The 15,445-nt window shown below is 40.1% G+C and overlaps 1 protein-coding gene across 1 annotated transcript in view; it reads left to right on the top strand.

Moving 5' to 3' along the window:
• The first annotated feature begins 3,873 nt into the window (after positions 1 to 3,873).
• The window catches only part of LOC136885576 (protein takeout), a 47,590-nt gene continuing 36,018 nt past the window's right edge, over positions 3,874 to 15,445 (top strand). Inside the window, exon 1 of the mRNA XM_067158227.2 lies at positions 3,874 to 3,977. Within this exon, the coding sequence (XP_067014328.1) occupies positions 3,902 to 3,977 (76 nt within the window). The 5' untranslated portion in view covers positions 3,874 to 3,901. The remainder of the gene's footprint in view (positions 3,978 to 15,445) is intronic.

Raw genomic sequence — 15,445 nt, 5'->3', positions numbered from 1 at the left:
AGATAGATGAAAATGAGGAGCCGGGCACAAATAAGAGGAATCAATGCCGAACTTTCTGTCAGTCCTCAGCACTGCGAAGTAGATTAGGTCTTCCATCCATCCATTAGCTAAAGGCTAAGCCTTGTCGCTGTAGCCACATCCCGCGGTCTTCAGCAGTCCTTTTCATCGTGACATAGGAAGAAAAACCCAGCTGAGTGATGATGTTCCTAAGGTATGAGAGACGTTGTCTTCCTCTCGACTTCTTCCCTAGGACCTTTCCTTCGAAGACATTCTCGAGAAAGGTGTCATGTCGTAGGACGTGTCCAAGAAATTTAGCTTTCCTCTGCTCTGTTGAATAAATTAAGGTCTTTTCTCATTAACTTCATTCAAGATTTGGATATTAGTCTTTTTTTTCTGTCCAACTCGTCCCTGTCAGTCTTCTCCAGAACCACATTTCAGCAGCTTCTAGTCTTGATTGTGCTTGTTTTCCCAAAGTCCAGGTTTCACAACCGTAAGCTAGCACACTCCAAACAAAGGTTTTAACAAATTTCTTCCTGGTTTCAATTCCTATGTACTTATTTAACAATAGATTTTCCCTGTTTGAAATAAAGTCACCTCCGTACAGGCCATGGAGGCCCTTGGAGGAGTAGAAGTAAAGGCTTGCACCATTGTTAACCTCGGCACGTGATGGGGTAGAGTGGTTAGCTCTACGCCCGGCCCCGTTTGCCCCCAGGAATTAACCTGGTACTCATTTTTGGTGTAGGCTGAGTGAACCTCAGGGCCATATGCACCTCCGGGAATGGAAATACGTTTCTTAAATTTTACGACTTCCTGACGGGGATTCGAACCCACGCCCTTCCGGGCGAACCGAGCACGCCTTTACCGCCTCGGCCAGGCAGCCCCTTTTGACTTCTGCCAGGCACTGATTATCATTGGTAATAACACTACCCAGATAACAAAATTCTTTAACCTGATCTATTTTTTCACAGCCTAATTTAATGTCTGTTTTCAATTCAGTCTTCTTCTTTTGAACGACCATCATTTTCGTTTTCTTTGTGTTTATTTTTTATTTATTTAAAAAAAGCCTACTAAGCGACCGCTGCTCAGTCCAAAAGCCTGGAGATTACGAGGTGTCGTGTGGTCAGCACGAAGAATCCTCTCGGTCGTTATTCTTGGCTTTCTAGACCGGGACCGCTATCCCACTGTCAGTTAGCTCCTCAGCTGCAACCTCGAACCAGCCTTCAGATCCAGGTAAAAATACCTGACCTGGCTGGCCATCGATCCCGGGCCTTCGGTTACGCTACCTCTGCACCGCGTTGCTCGTCTATAACTGAATATTTACTCCATTTTTTTTACGTCGCACCGACACAGATAGGTCTTATGGCGACGATGGGATAGGAAAGGCCTAGGAATGGGAAGGAAGCGGCCGTGGCCTTAATTAAGGCACAGCCCCAGCATTTGCCTGGTGTGAAAATGGGAAACCACGGAAAATCATCTTCAGGGCTGCCGACAGTGGGGTTCGAACCCACTATCTCCCGATTACTGGATACTGGCCGCACTTAAGCGACTGCAGCTATCGAGCTCGGTTCAATTTGTTCTCTTGAATTCCAACTTTATCTTCATATTGTGATTTTTCCTACATTTAAAAGCTCCACTCGACCTTATTTCGCACCATTTCTCTACTGACAGTTCGGAACATACCACTTAGATGAGCAGCTCTTCTTCTTACTCCCAAGTCTTTACAGCCCAAATTTGCAACATTTTCGTAACTCTTTTATCGGAAGTCACCCAGAACAAATCGAGCTGCTTTCCTTTGGATCTTTTCCATTTCTTGTATCAAGTAGTCCTTGTGTGGGTGGGGGCGGAATAACATCCATACTAGCCTCTGCCTGTCGTAGAAAGCGACTAAAAAAGGCCCCAGCGGCTCTTAATCAAGGAGAGTGGTTTGGCTACCATGGGTCCATTAGTTGAGTACTGGTATTGCTTCCTCTTACTTGTGTTAGCCTCCTCACTTTCATCTAACCGAATCCCTTGGTCAACTCTTGTTCTTTTCCGAGTCCTAGGGAGTCTTTCATTTTCGTGCCCTTCATGATTCTTGTAGTTCTTTGGGCGATATATTAACTTTTTCGAAGTGTCTGACCCCTTCCATTTTTTTCTCCTCCTAGTACTGTTAATAGAGGATGGTTGGCCAGTTGTACTTCCTCTTAAAACAATAATCACCACCAACACCTCCTGGTGAGGGTCACATACACTAGAACCATACTCTAATTGGAGTCTTACCAGAGACTTGTACGCCCTCTCCTTTACGTCCTTACTACTTCCCTTAAATAGCCTCATAACCACCTGAAGAGATCCGTAACCTTCCTTACAACTTCCTTAATGCGATTACCCCAATGAAGATTTTTCCTTATGATAACACCGAAATAGCCTACTTTCAGTGTTCCCGTGAGGTACTATCACCCAATGAACACAATAATGGAGATATTCGTGAATTTACAGTGTTATTGCCCTGTCCCTCAACGACGAGATTCCGTGCTGTGGAGATTTGTTTATTCGTCATGATACCGAACAAGGTGATGGCTGTTGTCCTTATGGTTTTAAGGTTGAACGGCTTTAATGTCGTTCGCCTTGAAAATCACTTTTGAAGCCCAACAGAAAGCCATAACGACTGGAAGAGAAAGTGTGAGAGCTCGTAAGTTGTTCCCTGTTGGCTAGTATAGGGACTCCGATGAATCGTTCGGTTGGGGGCAGCACCGCTGTATCCGAGGGTTGGTTTCTGTGTTGTCATTTATGACGCTATGATAACGTTGCAATTGGAAAGTTTCACCATAATGCCGCTAGAGCGCTGGCCTCCTAAGTCAATGACAGGAAGCTGTATACCACACATTACCCCATTTCGAGTTTTATTTGTATTGTTTTGCTGTCGTGAATGTTGGCAATGTCCTGGAGGAGAAGCGGGAAACCACGGAAAACCACTTCGAGGATGGATGAGGTGGGAATCGAACCCTCCTCTACTCAGTTGACCTCCCGAGGTTGAACAGACCCCGTTCCAGCCGTCGTACCACTTTTCAAAAATTTCGTGGCAGAGCCGGGAATGGATCCCGGGCCTCTGTGGGTGGCAGCTAATCACGCTAACCATTACACTACAGAGGCGGACATGTACATGTTTCGAGAACTGATATTGTCTTCTTCACCTTACAGATTAAAATCGCACGCATGTAAAAGACCTTATTTAAAAATGTCCTAACATAAAACTGGTTAAAAACAACCATACTATAAAAACATATGGTACTAAAATTGAGCTGGTTAATCTAATGTTGTTGTAGTACCATATATGAACTCTTTTCAGGACAATGGACATTACATTAATGGTATTCATGTTTGAACTTTTAATGTGTTTTATTGTATTGTTGTTTTTAACCAGTTTTATATTAGGGCATAAACAAAATTAAATAAAGTCTTTACATGCGTGTGATTTTAATCTGTAAGCTGAAGAAGACGATATTAATTCTGGAAACATGTACTTATATATATTTGTGTATTTGATGTATTAGTAAATATACTAGTTGTTGAATTTATTGACAAGGCGGACCTTTAAATAATAACAGGTATGCAAGCACAAGAACTACTTATTTATATGTCGTTGTTCAGAGAGAAGTTTCGTCAGACAAGAAAAAGCTATTATATTTACAAGAATTATTGAAGAAATTCTCCGTAATTATAGGGAATCCTTATTTATCTTGCACAAGTCCTTCATTGGGTCATTGCCCTACTTATCCCCGACCCCTTTCTACGTCTCCTTCCAAGCCGCAGGATACACACTCACTTTCGCAGGCAGCTCAAGGCATTTCTCTTGTCTATATAATCAATGTTTTCGTAAGCAGACTGTTCAGTTTCTCTTGGTCTCCTGTACGGCATAGACATGTCGCGTTACGTTGTTCTTTGCTTAGTGGTTCTGGTGGCGGCTTGCAAAGCCGCACCCTCTCCTTCAGCTATTGGTAAGACATCTGTTTGCTATTTGGAGTTTACCATTTAGATCTTTAACACATCTTTGTCCGTACTTCTGTTCCATTATATGAAGTATTTATTTATTTATTTATTTATTTATTTATTTATTTATTTATTTATTTATTTATTTATTATTTAGACCCTATTCACCAATGTTAGTTACTTTTGCTGTTATTTTAGATATCAAAATCTCGTGCCCACTTCCGTATTCACCACAAAATTTATTATTTCGGTTTACCAAAACTAAGTTTTCGTTTCAATCTGAACTTGAACCTTAAATTTTTCATACTGACGCACGGAAAACAAATGACTACGTGCTGCCGTCACTATCGAAATGTAAGCAAGTTTTCGGTGTTCGAAAATCATTTATCATAAATCATCATCATCATCATCATCATCCTTTCATGCATTAGTCCTATAGAAGAACTATTACGGTCTATACAAAATATTTGTATTTTCACGCCATTTCTTCCTGGGGCGTCCCAGAGATCTCTTCCCACCGGGGCAGTAGTTTATGACTACTTTGGGGATCCTGCTTCTGTCCATCCTGTTCAGGTGTTCTAGCCAATTTCTCTGGTATTCGTAGATGTAATGCAATATAGGTCTGCTTTTAAGGTCATTCAGCACTTCTGTATTATCATAAATCATGTCCCATATTAACCAGAAACAAAGAATTAAGCCTAATATGACGTTCCAAGAGAAGGAATTGTTATTGAATTTGAGGGCAGAATGCATGAACATAATAGAGAATAATCAAACAAATTATAGCCTACACATAGTATATTTCTTTTTTTAAAAAAGAGGGCAATATTCCTTAGCTCTTAATTACAAAATTATACCAAGTCGTACACCATACAAGATATAAACTATAACCGATAATTACATCTCATATTCAGTGGTGGTTCGTGACATTTTACTCTGGCAGGGCTGTGCCGCCATCTTTTTCCACTCCCCAATCGGTCCAGTTTTCACTGACAAGCACCACGATACCATTAATAATAATAATAATAATAATAATAATAATAATAATAATAATAATAATAATAATAATAATAATAATAATAATAATCCGATAATATAATAATTTCGTGTGGCTATTTCTAGCCGAGTACAGCCCTTGTAAGGCAGACCCTCCGATAGGGTGGGCGGCATCTGCCATGTGTAGGTAACTGCGTGTTATTGTGCTGGAGGATAGTGTTATGTGTGGTGTATGAGTTGCAGGGATGTTGGGGACAGCACAAACACCCAGCCCCCGGGCCACTGGAATAAACCAATCAAGGTTAAAATCCCCGACCCTGCCGGGAATCGAACCCGGGACCCTCTGTACCGAATGCCAGTACGCTGACCATTCAGCCAACGAGTCGGACATAATAATCCGATGACAATGGCTGAATAGAAATCTGCTTGTACTGATACATTAATTAATCAATTAATTAATTACGGTAATTAACTACACGACAATGCCATTTATGCACACCCATTAACAGGCTAACAGCTAATGCAATCCCGACTGTTATGGCTCTGTACTGTTTCACTGATCACAATCACAAGTGATAATAAGAACATTCATAAAGCAAATAAACAGTGCACTCCCGAATTTCTCTCTCCTTGCTCATATTTCAAAGCATGGCAACGTACTTAACAATTTGACCAACCTACAAACAGTGCCGTTACGTTTTGAATCTTTATTTTAAATAGTCGATATAGTATAATGGAATTCATTGTTTTGTAATTTTTTTTTTTTTGCTAGTTGTTTTACGTCGCACCGACACAGATAGGTCTTACGGCGACGATGGGACAGGAAAGGGCTAGGAATGGGAAGGAAGTGGCCGTGGCCTTAATTAAGGTACAGCCCCAGCATTTGCCTGGTGTGAAAATGGGAAACCACGGAAACCCATTGCCGACAGTGGGGTTCGAACCTACTATCTCCCGAATACTGGATACTGGCCGCACTTAAGCGACTGCAGCTATCGAGCTCGGTGTTTTGTAAAATGTTTTGGAATTAATCTCTAACAACAATTAATATAAAACGTGGAAGAAAAAGCCTAGAAAAAGCATAGATATGTATGTCATGGCCATCCATCAATACTTCACAAGAGAGCCTGCACATTTGCTGGATAACATCGTGTTACACATTTTAATTAAAGACATATTTATGATCATTTGATTTTCTGAGAAGGAAATTTATTTATATTTTTTCTTAAGGGGAATTATGGCTAAAATGTTGCGATATTTGACGTAAAAAAATAGAATTTTCAGTTTTAATCTTAAAAATCCGTAAATTCTTCCTCTTTCAAATCTCGTTATCAGTTTTCCCTAACGCCCTTTCTAAATCTCTAAATTCTGAATTTAAAGGGTAGCGGTTCGGCGTATATAGAGTAAGCCCACGTCCCTATTCTCTCACACTGTCGGTCAAAATTAGCTTCAAAGTTCTTTCGGACCACCATTTCAATAATGCCTACCTTGTAGTAGGCCTTCGCTGGGTGCAAGAGGAGAACTACTACTACTAAAATAGTTTCACTTCTCCCCTGAAGGGGGAGGCGGGCCTCTTAGATGGTGACGCCGTCTTTCAGGACGGGAAATTTGTTACAGTGAATGAGATGCACTGACAAGGTGAGGGGGTTGGCGGCCGTGGCCTATACTAGGAACTGTCCCGGCATTCGCCTTAATGCAGGAGAATGGAAAACCACGGAAAACCATTCTCAGGACAGCCGACGGTTGGGGCCAACCTGTCCCGACTTCCGAATACAGAGATGTAGAGCCACCTCTCCTCTGCTCGGTTGACCGGTTAGAGTGCAAAGTTGTTGGACCACGGACCAGCCGTGGCCACTTATGGGCCGAAACCCACTCTGCATCTACCAACCAAGAGGAGAAAGACATCTGAGGGAGTAATTTACAGTCCAGGGCAGTTTTAAAACAAGTATGTTTCTCAAAACTTTCAATTGCTTTTATACACCTTAAAACTTTTTCACGGGCGAGTTGGCCGAGCGGTTAGGGGCGCGCGGCTGTGAGCTTGCATCCGTGAGATAGTGGGATCGAATACCACTGTCGACAGCCCTGCAGATGGTTTTCCGTGGTTTCCCATTTTCACACCAGTTAAATTACCTAAAGTACCTAAATTAAGGCCACGACTGCTTCCTTCCAACTCCTAGGCATAAGACCTATCTGTGTCGGTGCGACGTAAAGCCACTAGCAAAACAAAAACTTTTTCAGCTCCTTGCCATACATAAAATGCTCCTTGCAATGGAGTTCTTATCGGATACCCCTTAAATTTTCTAATAATGTTTCAGTATGTACAGGAATTAAATGTAATCCTGTATTTTTTATCAGTCGAATATTGTTTTCATTTTTTACGCGTGAAACAGCACGAAACTAGATTTTTACCTATTGAATGGACAATGAAACACTGAAAATATTATAACACCAATAGTTTACACCAGATTGCAAAACACAGAGTTTTACTTATGTACATGAGTATTTTGGCAGAGCATTTTCCATACAACATCTATACAGTAAGAGTTCTGTCTGCACATTGCTCAGAATTAAAAAAAAAAATGGTATTTCTGTATCGATCATATCCACAGAAACATGAAAATACACTTCTTAATATCTCGTCATTTCTGTCTATGTATGTATCACGAGAAAATTGCTGAAGATAATTTTATGAAAATCGTTATGTAAATTCGGGGAATGAGGCACTACAATCTAGGCTATAAACAATTTTATTTACGCTGAGTTAAATGGTAGTTTAGGAGAAGACCTAAAATTAAATGATCAAACATCTATGTTATTAGTGGTCCTACTGCATTACGAAAGTCACAGAAAATTACATTTTTGATCAGTTATGTTATGTCTGATACATTTTTACCCTACCGGTTAAGATAATAGAGATATTCATGAATTTGAATTTTTGTTGCTAAGTCCATATCAACGCCGAGCTACGAGAAAATGGGCACACAGAATGTAATGGAAATCGGTATGTTAAGTCGGGGAATATGGAACTACAGTCTGGATGATATGCTAGTTTAGGGGAAGGCGCCTAAAATGTAACTTTAAAATGCCGATACCCATGTTATGGAAAGCCTCTGTGGCTGAGACGGCAGCGCGTCGGCCCTCACCGCTCGGATCCGTGGTTCAAATCCCGATCACTCCATGTGAGATTTGTGCTGGACAAAGCGGAGGCGGGACAGGTTTTTCTCCGGGTACTCCGGTTTTCCCTGTCATCTTTCATTCCAGCAACACTCTCTACTATCATTTCATTTCATCTGTCACTCATTAATCATTGCCCCAGAGGAGTGTGACAGGCCTCGGCAGCCGGCACAATTCCTATCCTCGCCGAAAGATGGGGGTTTGATTCATTCCATCCCTGATCCGGTGATTGACTGGAAAACAGGTTGTAGGTTTTCATTTTCACCTAGGCTATGTTACTGGTCCTATCGAAACGTACTACCTAACAATACAATATAATTTTCGATCATTTTTATCTTATTCATTTTTACCATACCAACCATGATAAGAGTGGCGATGTTGGTGATTATTGTTTCAAGAGGAAGTACAACTAGGCAACCATCTTCTATATAACACTACTCAGAGAGGAAAGAAGTGGAAGGGCCCGACACTTCGAGAAATGAAGGTCTCGGCCTGGACAAATTGGGGGGAAATATTCGTTTATAGGAAGGGGAGTTTTCTTATTTTTATTTTTTATTTAGCTAATATATTTACAACCCGTGTTACACCTACAGGTATATCACGGGATATTTACAGTTATGATAACAACATATAGATAAATTATTGAAGTGAATGGAAGATTTTCTTGAGTAATTCTGTTACTTCGACAGTGTTCCAGTGGTATTTCACAATCTTTGGCAGGGGGATTGATCGTAGCACAGCTGGTCGTTCTCTTGAGTACGTGGTGCATTCAGTCAACAGGTGTCGAGCAGTCTGTGAAGATTTTTCCGGGCAGCTGCAGAGTGGTGAATCCATGTTCATTTTATGGAGATAGGATTTAAAGCGGCCATGATTTGTAAAAAAACTGGGTGGTTATGAAGTTGGGCCAGATAGATGAGGACAGTCTGTGTGGTATATTAGGAATGAATAATTTTGTATGGAAGGAGTCTTCGGAGCTGGTATATATGGAGTTCCAAATTGTTGTATAGTATTCAGTTAATACTTGTTTGGCATGAATTAGAGGCGGTGATTTGTAGTTTATTGTAGATTTATAGCTGGCAGCAATCTTGGCAAGATAGTCAGCTCCCTCTTTCCCCCGAAGTCCTGTGTGTCCTTTAATCCAGTGAAGAGTAATCTTGTTCGTTTTCTTGAGAGTAATAAGTTTGTCTCTGATTTGAGTGGCGAGAGGATGGTTAGTTTTCTTAATAGCTATGGCAAAAATTGCAGATTTTGAGTCAACATGGATAGCATAAGTTGAAGTACAGTTTTTATCCATTCCACTGCCATGAAGATGCCCAATAGTTCTGCTGGGAATACCGAGCCATTAATATCTAACATTTTTATTCCAATGAAGATTTCCTTCGAGTTTTTCTCGACTACCATTCCTGCATATAATTTACCAAGGGAGATGTTCAATTCATTTCCAAATTCTTGACTATCATTTAAGGAAATATTAAGTAAAGAACAGATAGGGAATCTGCTGCCTGGGCGAATGCCTTGAAGTGGTATGTGGTATGTTCCGAGCTGTCAGCGGAGAGATGGCGTGGAATGACATTAGTAGACGAATTTGAGTGGCGTTTATAAAAGTAGGAAAGATCACAATATGAAGATAAAGTTGGAATTCAAGAGGACAAACTCGGGCAAATATTCATTTATAGGAAGGGGAGTTAGGGATTGGAATAACTTACCAAAGGAGACGTTCAATACATTTCCAATTTCTTTGAAATCATTTACGAAAAGTCTAGGAAAACAACAGATAGGGAATCTGCCACCTGGGCGAGTGCCCTAAATGCAGATTAGTATTGATTGATTGCCTTGAATGCAGATTAGTGGTGACTCATTGATTGATTGGTTGATTGATTGATTGATTGATTGATTGATTGATTGATTGATTGATTGATTGTTTGATTGATTGATTTAAAATATCTCCACAATGTTGTGAGATGGACAGCAGACAATGGTATGATGATGAACGGCCTAAAAAGTCATATTTTAAATTTTGCCAAGAGGGAAAGTTCTATTAGTTTTAATTACTATGTTCATGGAGTGATAGTACCTCATGAGGATCACTGTAATTACCTATGTGTTAATATAAGGAAATATCTTCATTGGGGTAATCATATTAACGAGGTTGTTAAGAAAGGTTACGGATTTCTTCACATGGTTATGAGGGTATTTAGGGGTTGTAAAGGAGAGGGCGTAAAAGGGCGTACGGGACTCTCGCCAGGATCATTTGATACGAAAAATGGAAAAGATCTGAAGGAAAGCAGCACAATTTATTCTGGGTGATTTCCGACAAGAAAAGTAGTGTTACGAAAATGTTGCGTTGTTTGGGTTGGGAAGACTTGGGAGTAAGGAGACGAGATGCTCGACTAAGTGGTATGCTCCGAGCATGAGAATAAGAAATGACATTATTAATGGAAACAAAGGTAGCTTCTCGGAAATGACATAATTTGTCTTAAACTTCTTGCTATGAAAAATGAAATGTCGTATGGCTTTTAGTGCCGGGATATCCCAGGACGGGTTCGGCTCGCCAGGTGCAGGTCTTTCTATTTGACGCCCGTAGGCGACCTCCGCGTCGTGATGAGGATGAAATAATGATGAAGACAACACATACATCCAGCCCCCGTGCCGTTGAAATTAACCAATTAAGGTTAAAATCCCCGACCCGGCCGGGAATCGAACCCGGGACCCTCTGAACCGAAGGCCAGTACGCTGACTGTTCAGCCAACGAGTCGGACAACTTCCTGCTATTATCCTTCCTGTCGGAACAAAGAGAAGCCTTTTTTATGTACTTTTTAGTCAAGGGAAATCCATTTCGTTCCAGATGCGGCATTACATTCAAGCTGATGGCTCTGCCATTTGGGGAGAAAGTGACTGGTTTGGGAAGACAGGTTATGTTACGCTATCAACCCACGTTAATAAATAAACTAGCAAAACAAAACAAAAACAACATACTGGAATGATTACGTCATGAGAAGGCAGTCAACCTGCTAGTATGACATTTCAAAAGAGCCTGATGCAGAAACGTTCTTCATCTCAACAACAACAATAACTAGAATGTTTGTTAATTCGTATATGGGGGATAATCTTGAGAATCACTCAAATGATTCTGATAATTCGCGACCGGGTCAGGAATAGAATGAATAAAACACGCATCTAGCGGTGTTTGCAGACATTGTGTCATAAATTATGTCCGCTATTAATCAGAAACAAAGAATGAAGCCTAATATGACTTTCCATGACAAGGAATTGTTATTGAATTTTGTGACAGGATGCATTAACATAACAGAGATTAAGAAGTAAAATTATAGTACACATAGTATATTTCATCCAAAAAATAGAGCAATATTCCTTAGATGTTCATTAAAAAATCATACCCAGTCGTGTACCGTACAAGATATAAGCTATAATCGATAATTCATCTTAGGCCTACCTATGCGTTGAGAATTCCAGAGGTTATGTTTGGTCATGGATAAGTCTGACGGTGTCTAAACTTTACATAATCTAATATACATACATACATACATACATACATACATACATACATACATACATACATACATACATACATACATACATACATACATACATACATACATACATACATACATACATACATACATACATACATACATACATACATACATACATACATACATACTGAACCCTTTAGGTCCATATTGAGGGATACCTACCTTTCTTACCTATCAGCAAAGTTCATGAGATCTGTCTCTTGGGTCGTATCGGGTTCTTCGTCACTTGCTGAGGTAAAGGTAGGGTTCAGTAATTCTAATTTATCTACTGGAATGAAAGGTCTATTTAAAAGATTCCTATTTATTCAGGAAAATTCTGAAGCATTCTGGTATGTCAACACTATCATAGAAGTCAATTGTGTCCACTGGACACCACAATCATTTTTACATAAACGTCAGAACACTGGTGTGAGACTTTAACGTAACTGCCTGACGGGCATTCATACTAGAAACCATTGTCTCAATCATTAATCATTTAAGAAAGGAAAGTCTGGAAATCCTTAAATTCGGCTTCCATGTGAGACCACATGTACCATCATAGTGATTCGTTATGGTCCAGCCCTCGTAACACGAACTCTGGACTCTGGGTATAATTAAGGCCGTCCAATCGGTGTGTGCCACACAGTGGTTCTACGGCATGGACCCTTAATTGAATCGATGTGACCTGCGTCTATGTCATGGACCGACATCTAATCTTCTAAGTTACTTTAAAATCATTGTGGATGATGACCGCAAGGAAATGATGCTACAATGGCATATGGCCCTAATCTAAGTCACCGAGGTTGATGACCCACTGACCATCCAAGTTTCTAGGCTGAAGGCTAAACACAATTAAGTTACATCGGTTGAAGACCAAAGTTTCCACTTTACTATCCCAGCACATTCACTGCTCAATCAGTCAAAGTTCAATAATTACAACAATAGCAATGCTCACAAACTTTGTGGCAGTAAAATCCATTTCCTTCGGATATGTCCCTTTAATCGTTACTTTATTTTTTTATTCCCCAGAAAACAAACTAAAATTTCCAGAATGCATCTCCAAGTTATTCGCTTGATTAAAGTTATTTCAAAATGCGGTTTCACTGAATTTAATAATTAAATAAATTTAAATGATTTGACGAAATGTTAACGAACAACAAATTTTATCTCCGCGGACTCTGGTTTCTTCACAAATTTCTACGCAGCTGTGATGTGAATTCAATATTGCGATGTTTATCTGGCTGGAAAGGAATTGTTACATAATTCATGTCCAGTTATATATCTTGTCTCGTGATCTCACACTTTAAAAATCTAATCTAGTCCTAACCGTTATTAACACTTGGATATCCTAATAATCTACGTACAAACCAAACAACTCGCCATATAATTACGATGTCATATCTCGTCATTACCATTTATGAATTTTGCACACCCCTCACAGACAAACCGATCATCACAACTATCGCTCTATATTTTGGACAACCCTGAATTTGGTTACTCTGTTCCTTATACTCAAAGTTCGTGATTTCAAATGTTCATTACGTCCCCAATTACAGTATTTCACAATACTCAGATCATTACCGGCTATGAATTTGAACTAAATCCAGCATTTTAACGTTTCCCTGGCCGAGAATACAGTACAATCTCAATTCCACGCCTGTCCCGTTATCACAGTTGAGGCCTCTCACACCCCAAGTTCGCTTGGCAGTTACATGAAACACCCGGTTCGTTCTACCTGACTGACTTCTCAAAATGCTCCCTTTAAACTCTGCCGACATAATTAAATACGATATTCTAACCAACAAAATGCACAGATTATGCTTCAAGATGCCCACACTAATTATACGCGTCGCCAATTAATACCGCTATGGATTTCTATGAATTTCTTTCCATTCTCAACATTATAAAATATTCCTCGGGCTATCATGTCCCGGCTTCAATGACAGGACACTAACCTGATTCGCACATCTCATCTCAACTCATATAAAACATTCCTCGGGCTTCCATGTCCCGGCTTCAATGACAGGACTCTAACCTGATTCACAAATCTCATAACAACAAAACTAACACCTGTTTCCCAGCTCCACAATTATCGTCGACAAAGAACTGGAATAAAATCCTCACTAGAAATCTCGACGTCTAATATGGCACAATGCATTACTCATGAATAACTTCGCATAAATGATATCGTATTTAATAACTTGATTTTTACGAGAAATGACTGAAACATTCTACTAGATCTTTTTATTGTCAGTAAGACACAGTTTAAAATGGGCATAGAAAAACGTTTCTCCCCGTGACCAAATTCATCACCCTAGGTTCTCACCCGACAGCGCGCTTCCACTCGATTGAAAATGAATAACCATGGATTATTATTATTAACGTCAAATTGCAGACAGAAAAATTTTACGTCGAATGAACATCTTAATTTGGCATCACAAAATATAGGCAGTACACTCACACGGATGACGATCTACATTGGACGTGATATCACTTCGAAACCCTATTCAATAACTTTTTACAACATTATACGGCACTCGCAAGACTTCAAAAATTTATCCAAGTGGGAAATAAAACAAATGACCCTTTTAGTCGTATTCTCACATTTACAAAACTTAGTAGGGATGACCACTGCGTCGTATATCCCCATTCAAATACACTTTTTGAGATCATGAGACAAGATATAAGAGGTAGTAAGATGGAAAGTCACCTACCTCATGTCGTCACGCCAGTGTTCGTCATAGGGCTCACCTGCGACCCTGGCATTTTATTTAGCCATTTTTACATTCATGGCTTTACAAACCATTTTTAATATCTTCAGGTTTCCTGGAATAAAGCATAAAAAAGAAAATACCCTTCACTTGTTTGCTGAGTGCACACGATAGATTATAATTATTTCGGCACACGAATTACTTAATCACATTAGAATTTATTCAGTACTTTGACCGTCCTATCTGGTACAATTATTTCACTCAAGAAAACTACCTCCTCACGGAGTCAAGACCTAGCCACACTGGCTGAAATCTGCAGTTGAACTCAGTCTACTTTCGTTGTTTGATTTCGCAGAGCAGCTCAACAATTTTTCGTCCGCTTTGTATCACAAATGCCGGAGAAGGAGACTTCGTCATGGCGTCCCTTCGTATTTATAGCAGTTTGACTTGGCTTGGGTCGCCATGTACACGCGCTTTGAAATAGTTCACAAAAATGACTTGAGATTCTTCCGCCGTTGACACGTGTGGCTGACGTCACGTACCCCAGAGCGTGGGACCGAAGGTAATCACCCCCTCGTCACGTGTCAAATCCATGCTATCAAGAATCCAACTTTTAAATGATTGTCGATTTATGCATAAGGTTCTTAGGGCACAAAGGTCATGGGTTCAATACATACATACATACATACATACATACATCATTATAGACCGTTATGTCTTTCAGCGTTCAGTCTGGAAGCCTCTGTGAATTTACTAAACGTCGCCACAATCCTCTATTTGCAACTAGTGCTGTGGCCTCATTTAGTTCTATACCTCTTATCTTTAAATCGTTATAAGCTGAGTCTAACCATCGTCGTCTTGGTCTCCCTCTACTTCCCTTAACCTCTATAACAGAATCCATTATTATCCTAGGTAACCTATCCTCTTCCATTCGCCTCACATCACCGAAGCCGGTTTACGGGTTCAGCTTCATCCATCGAGTTAATTCCTAACTTAGCCTTTATCTCCTCATTCGGAGTAACCTCCTGCCATTGTTTCCACCTGTTTGTACCAGCAATCATTCTC

This window comes from Anabrus simplex, chromosome 14, assembly GCF_040414725.1.
Source record: "Anabrus simplex isolate iqAnaSimp1 chromosome 14, ASM4041472v1, whole genome shotgun sequence".
In the NCBI taxonomy this organism is placed as follows: domain Eukaryota; kingdom Metazoa; phylum Arthropoda; class Insecta; order Orthoptera; family Tettigoniidae; genus Anabrus; species Anabrus simplex.
The sequence above is the reverse complement of the archived record's forward strand: the minus strand, read 5'-3'. Positions and strand labels throughout refer to the sequence as shown.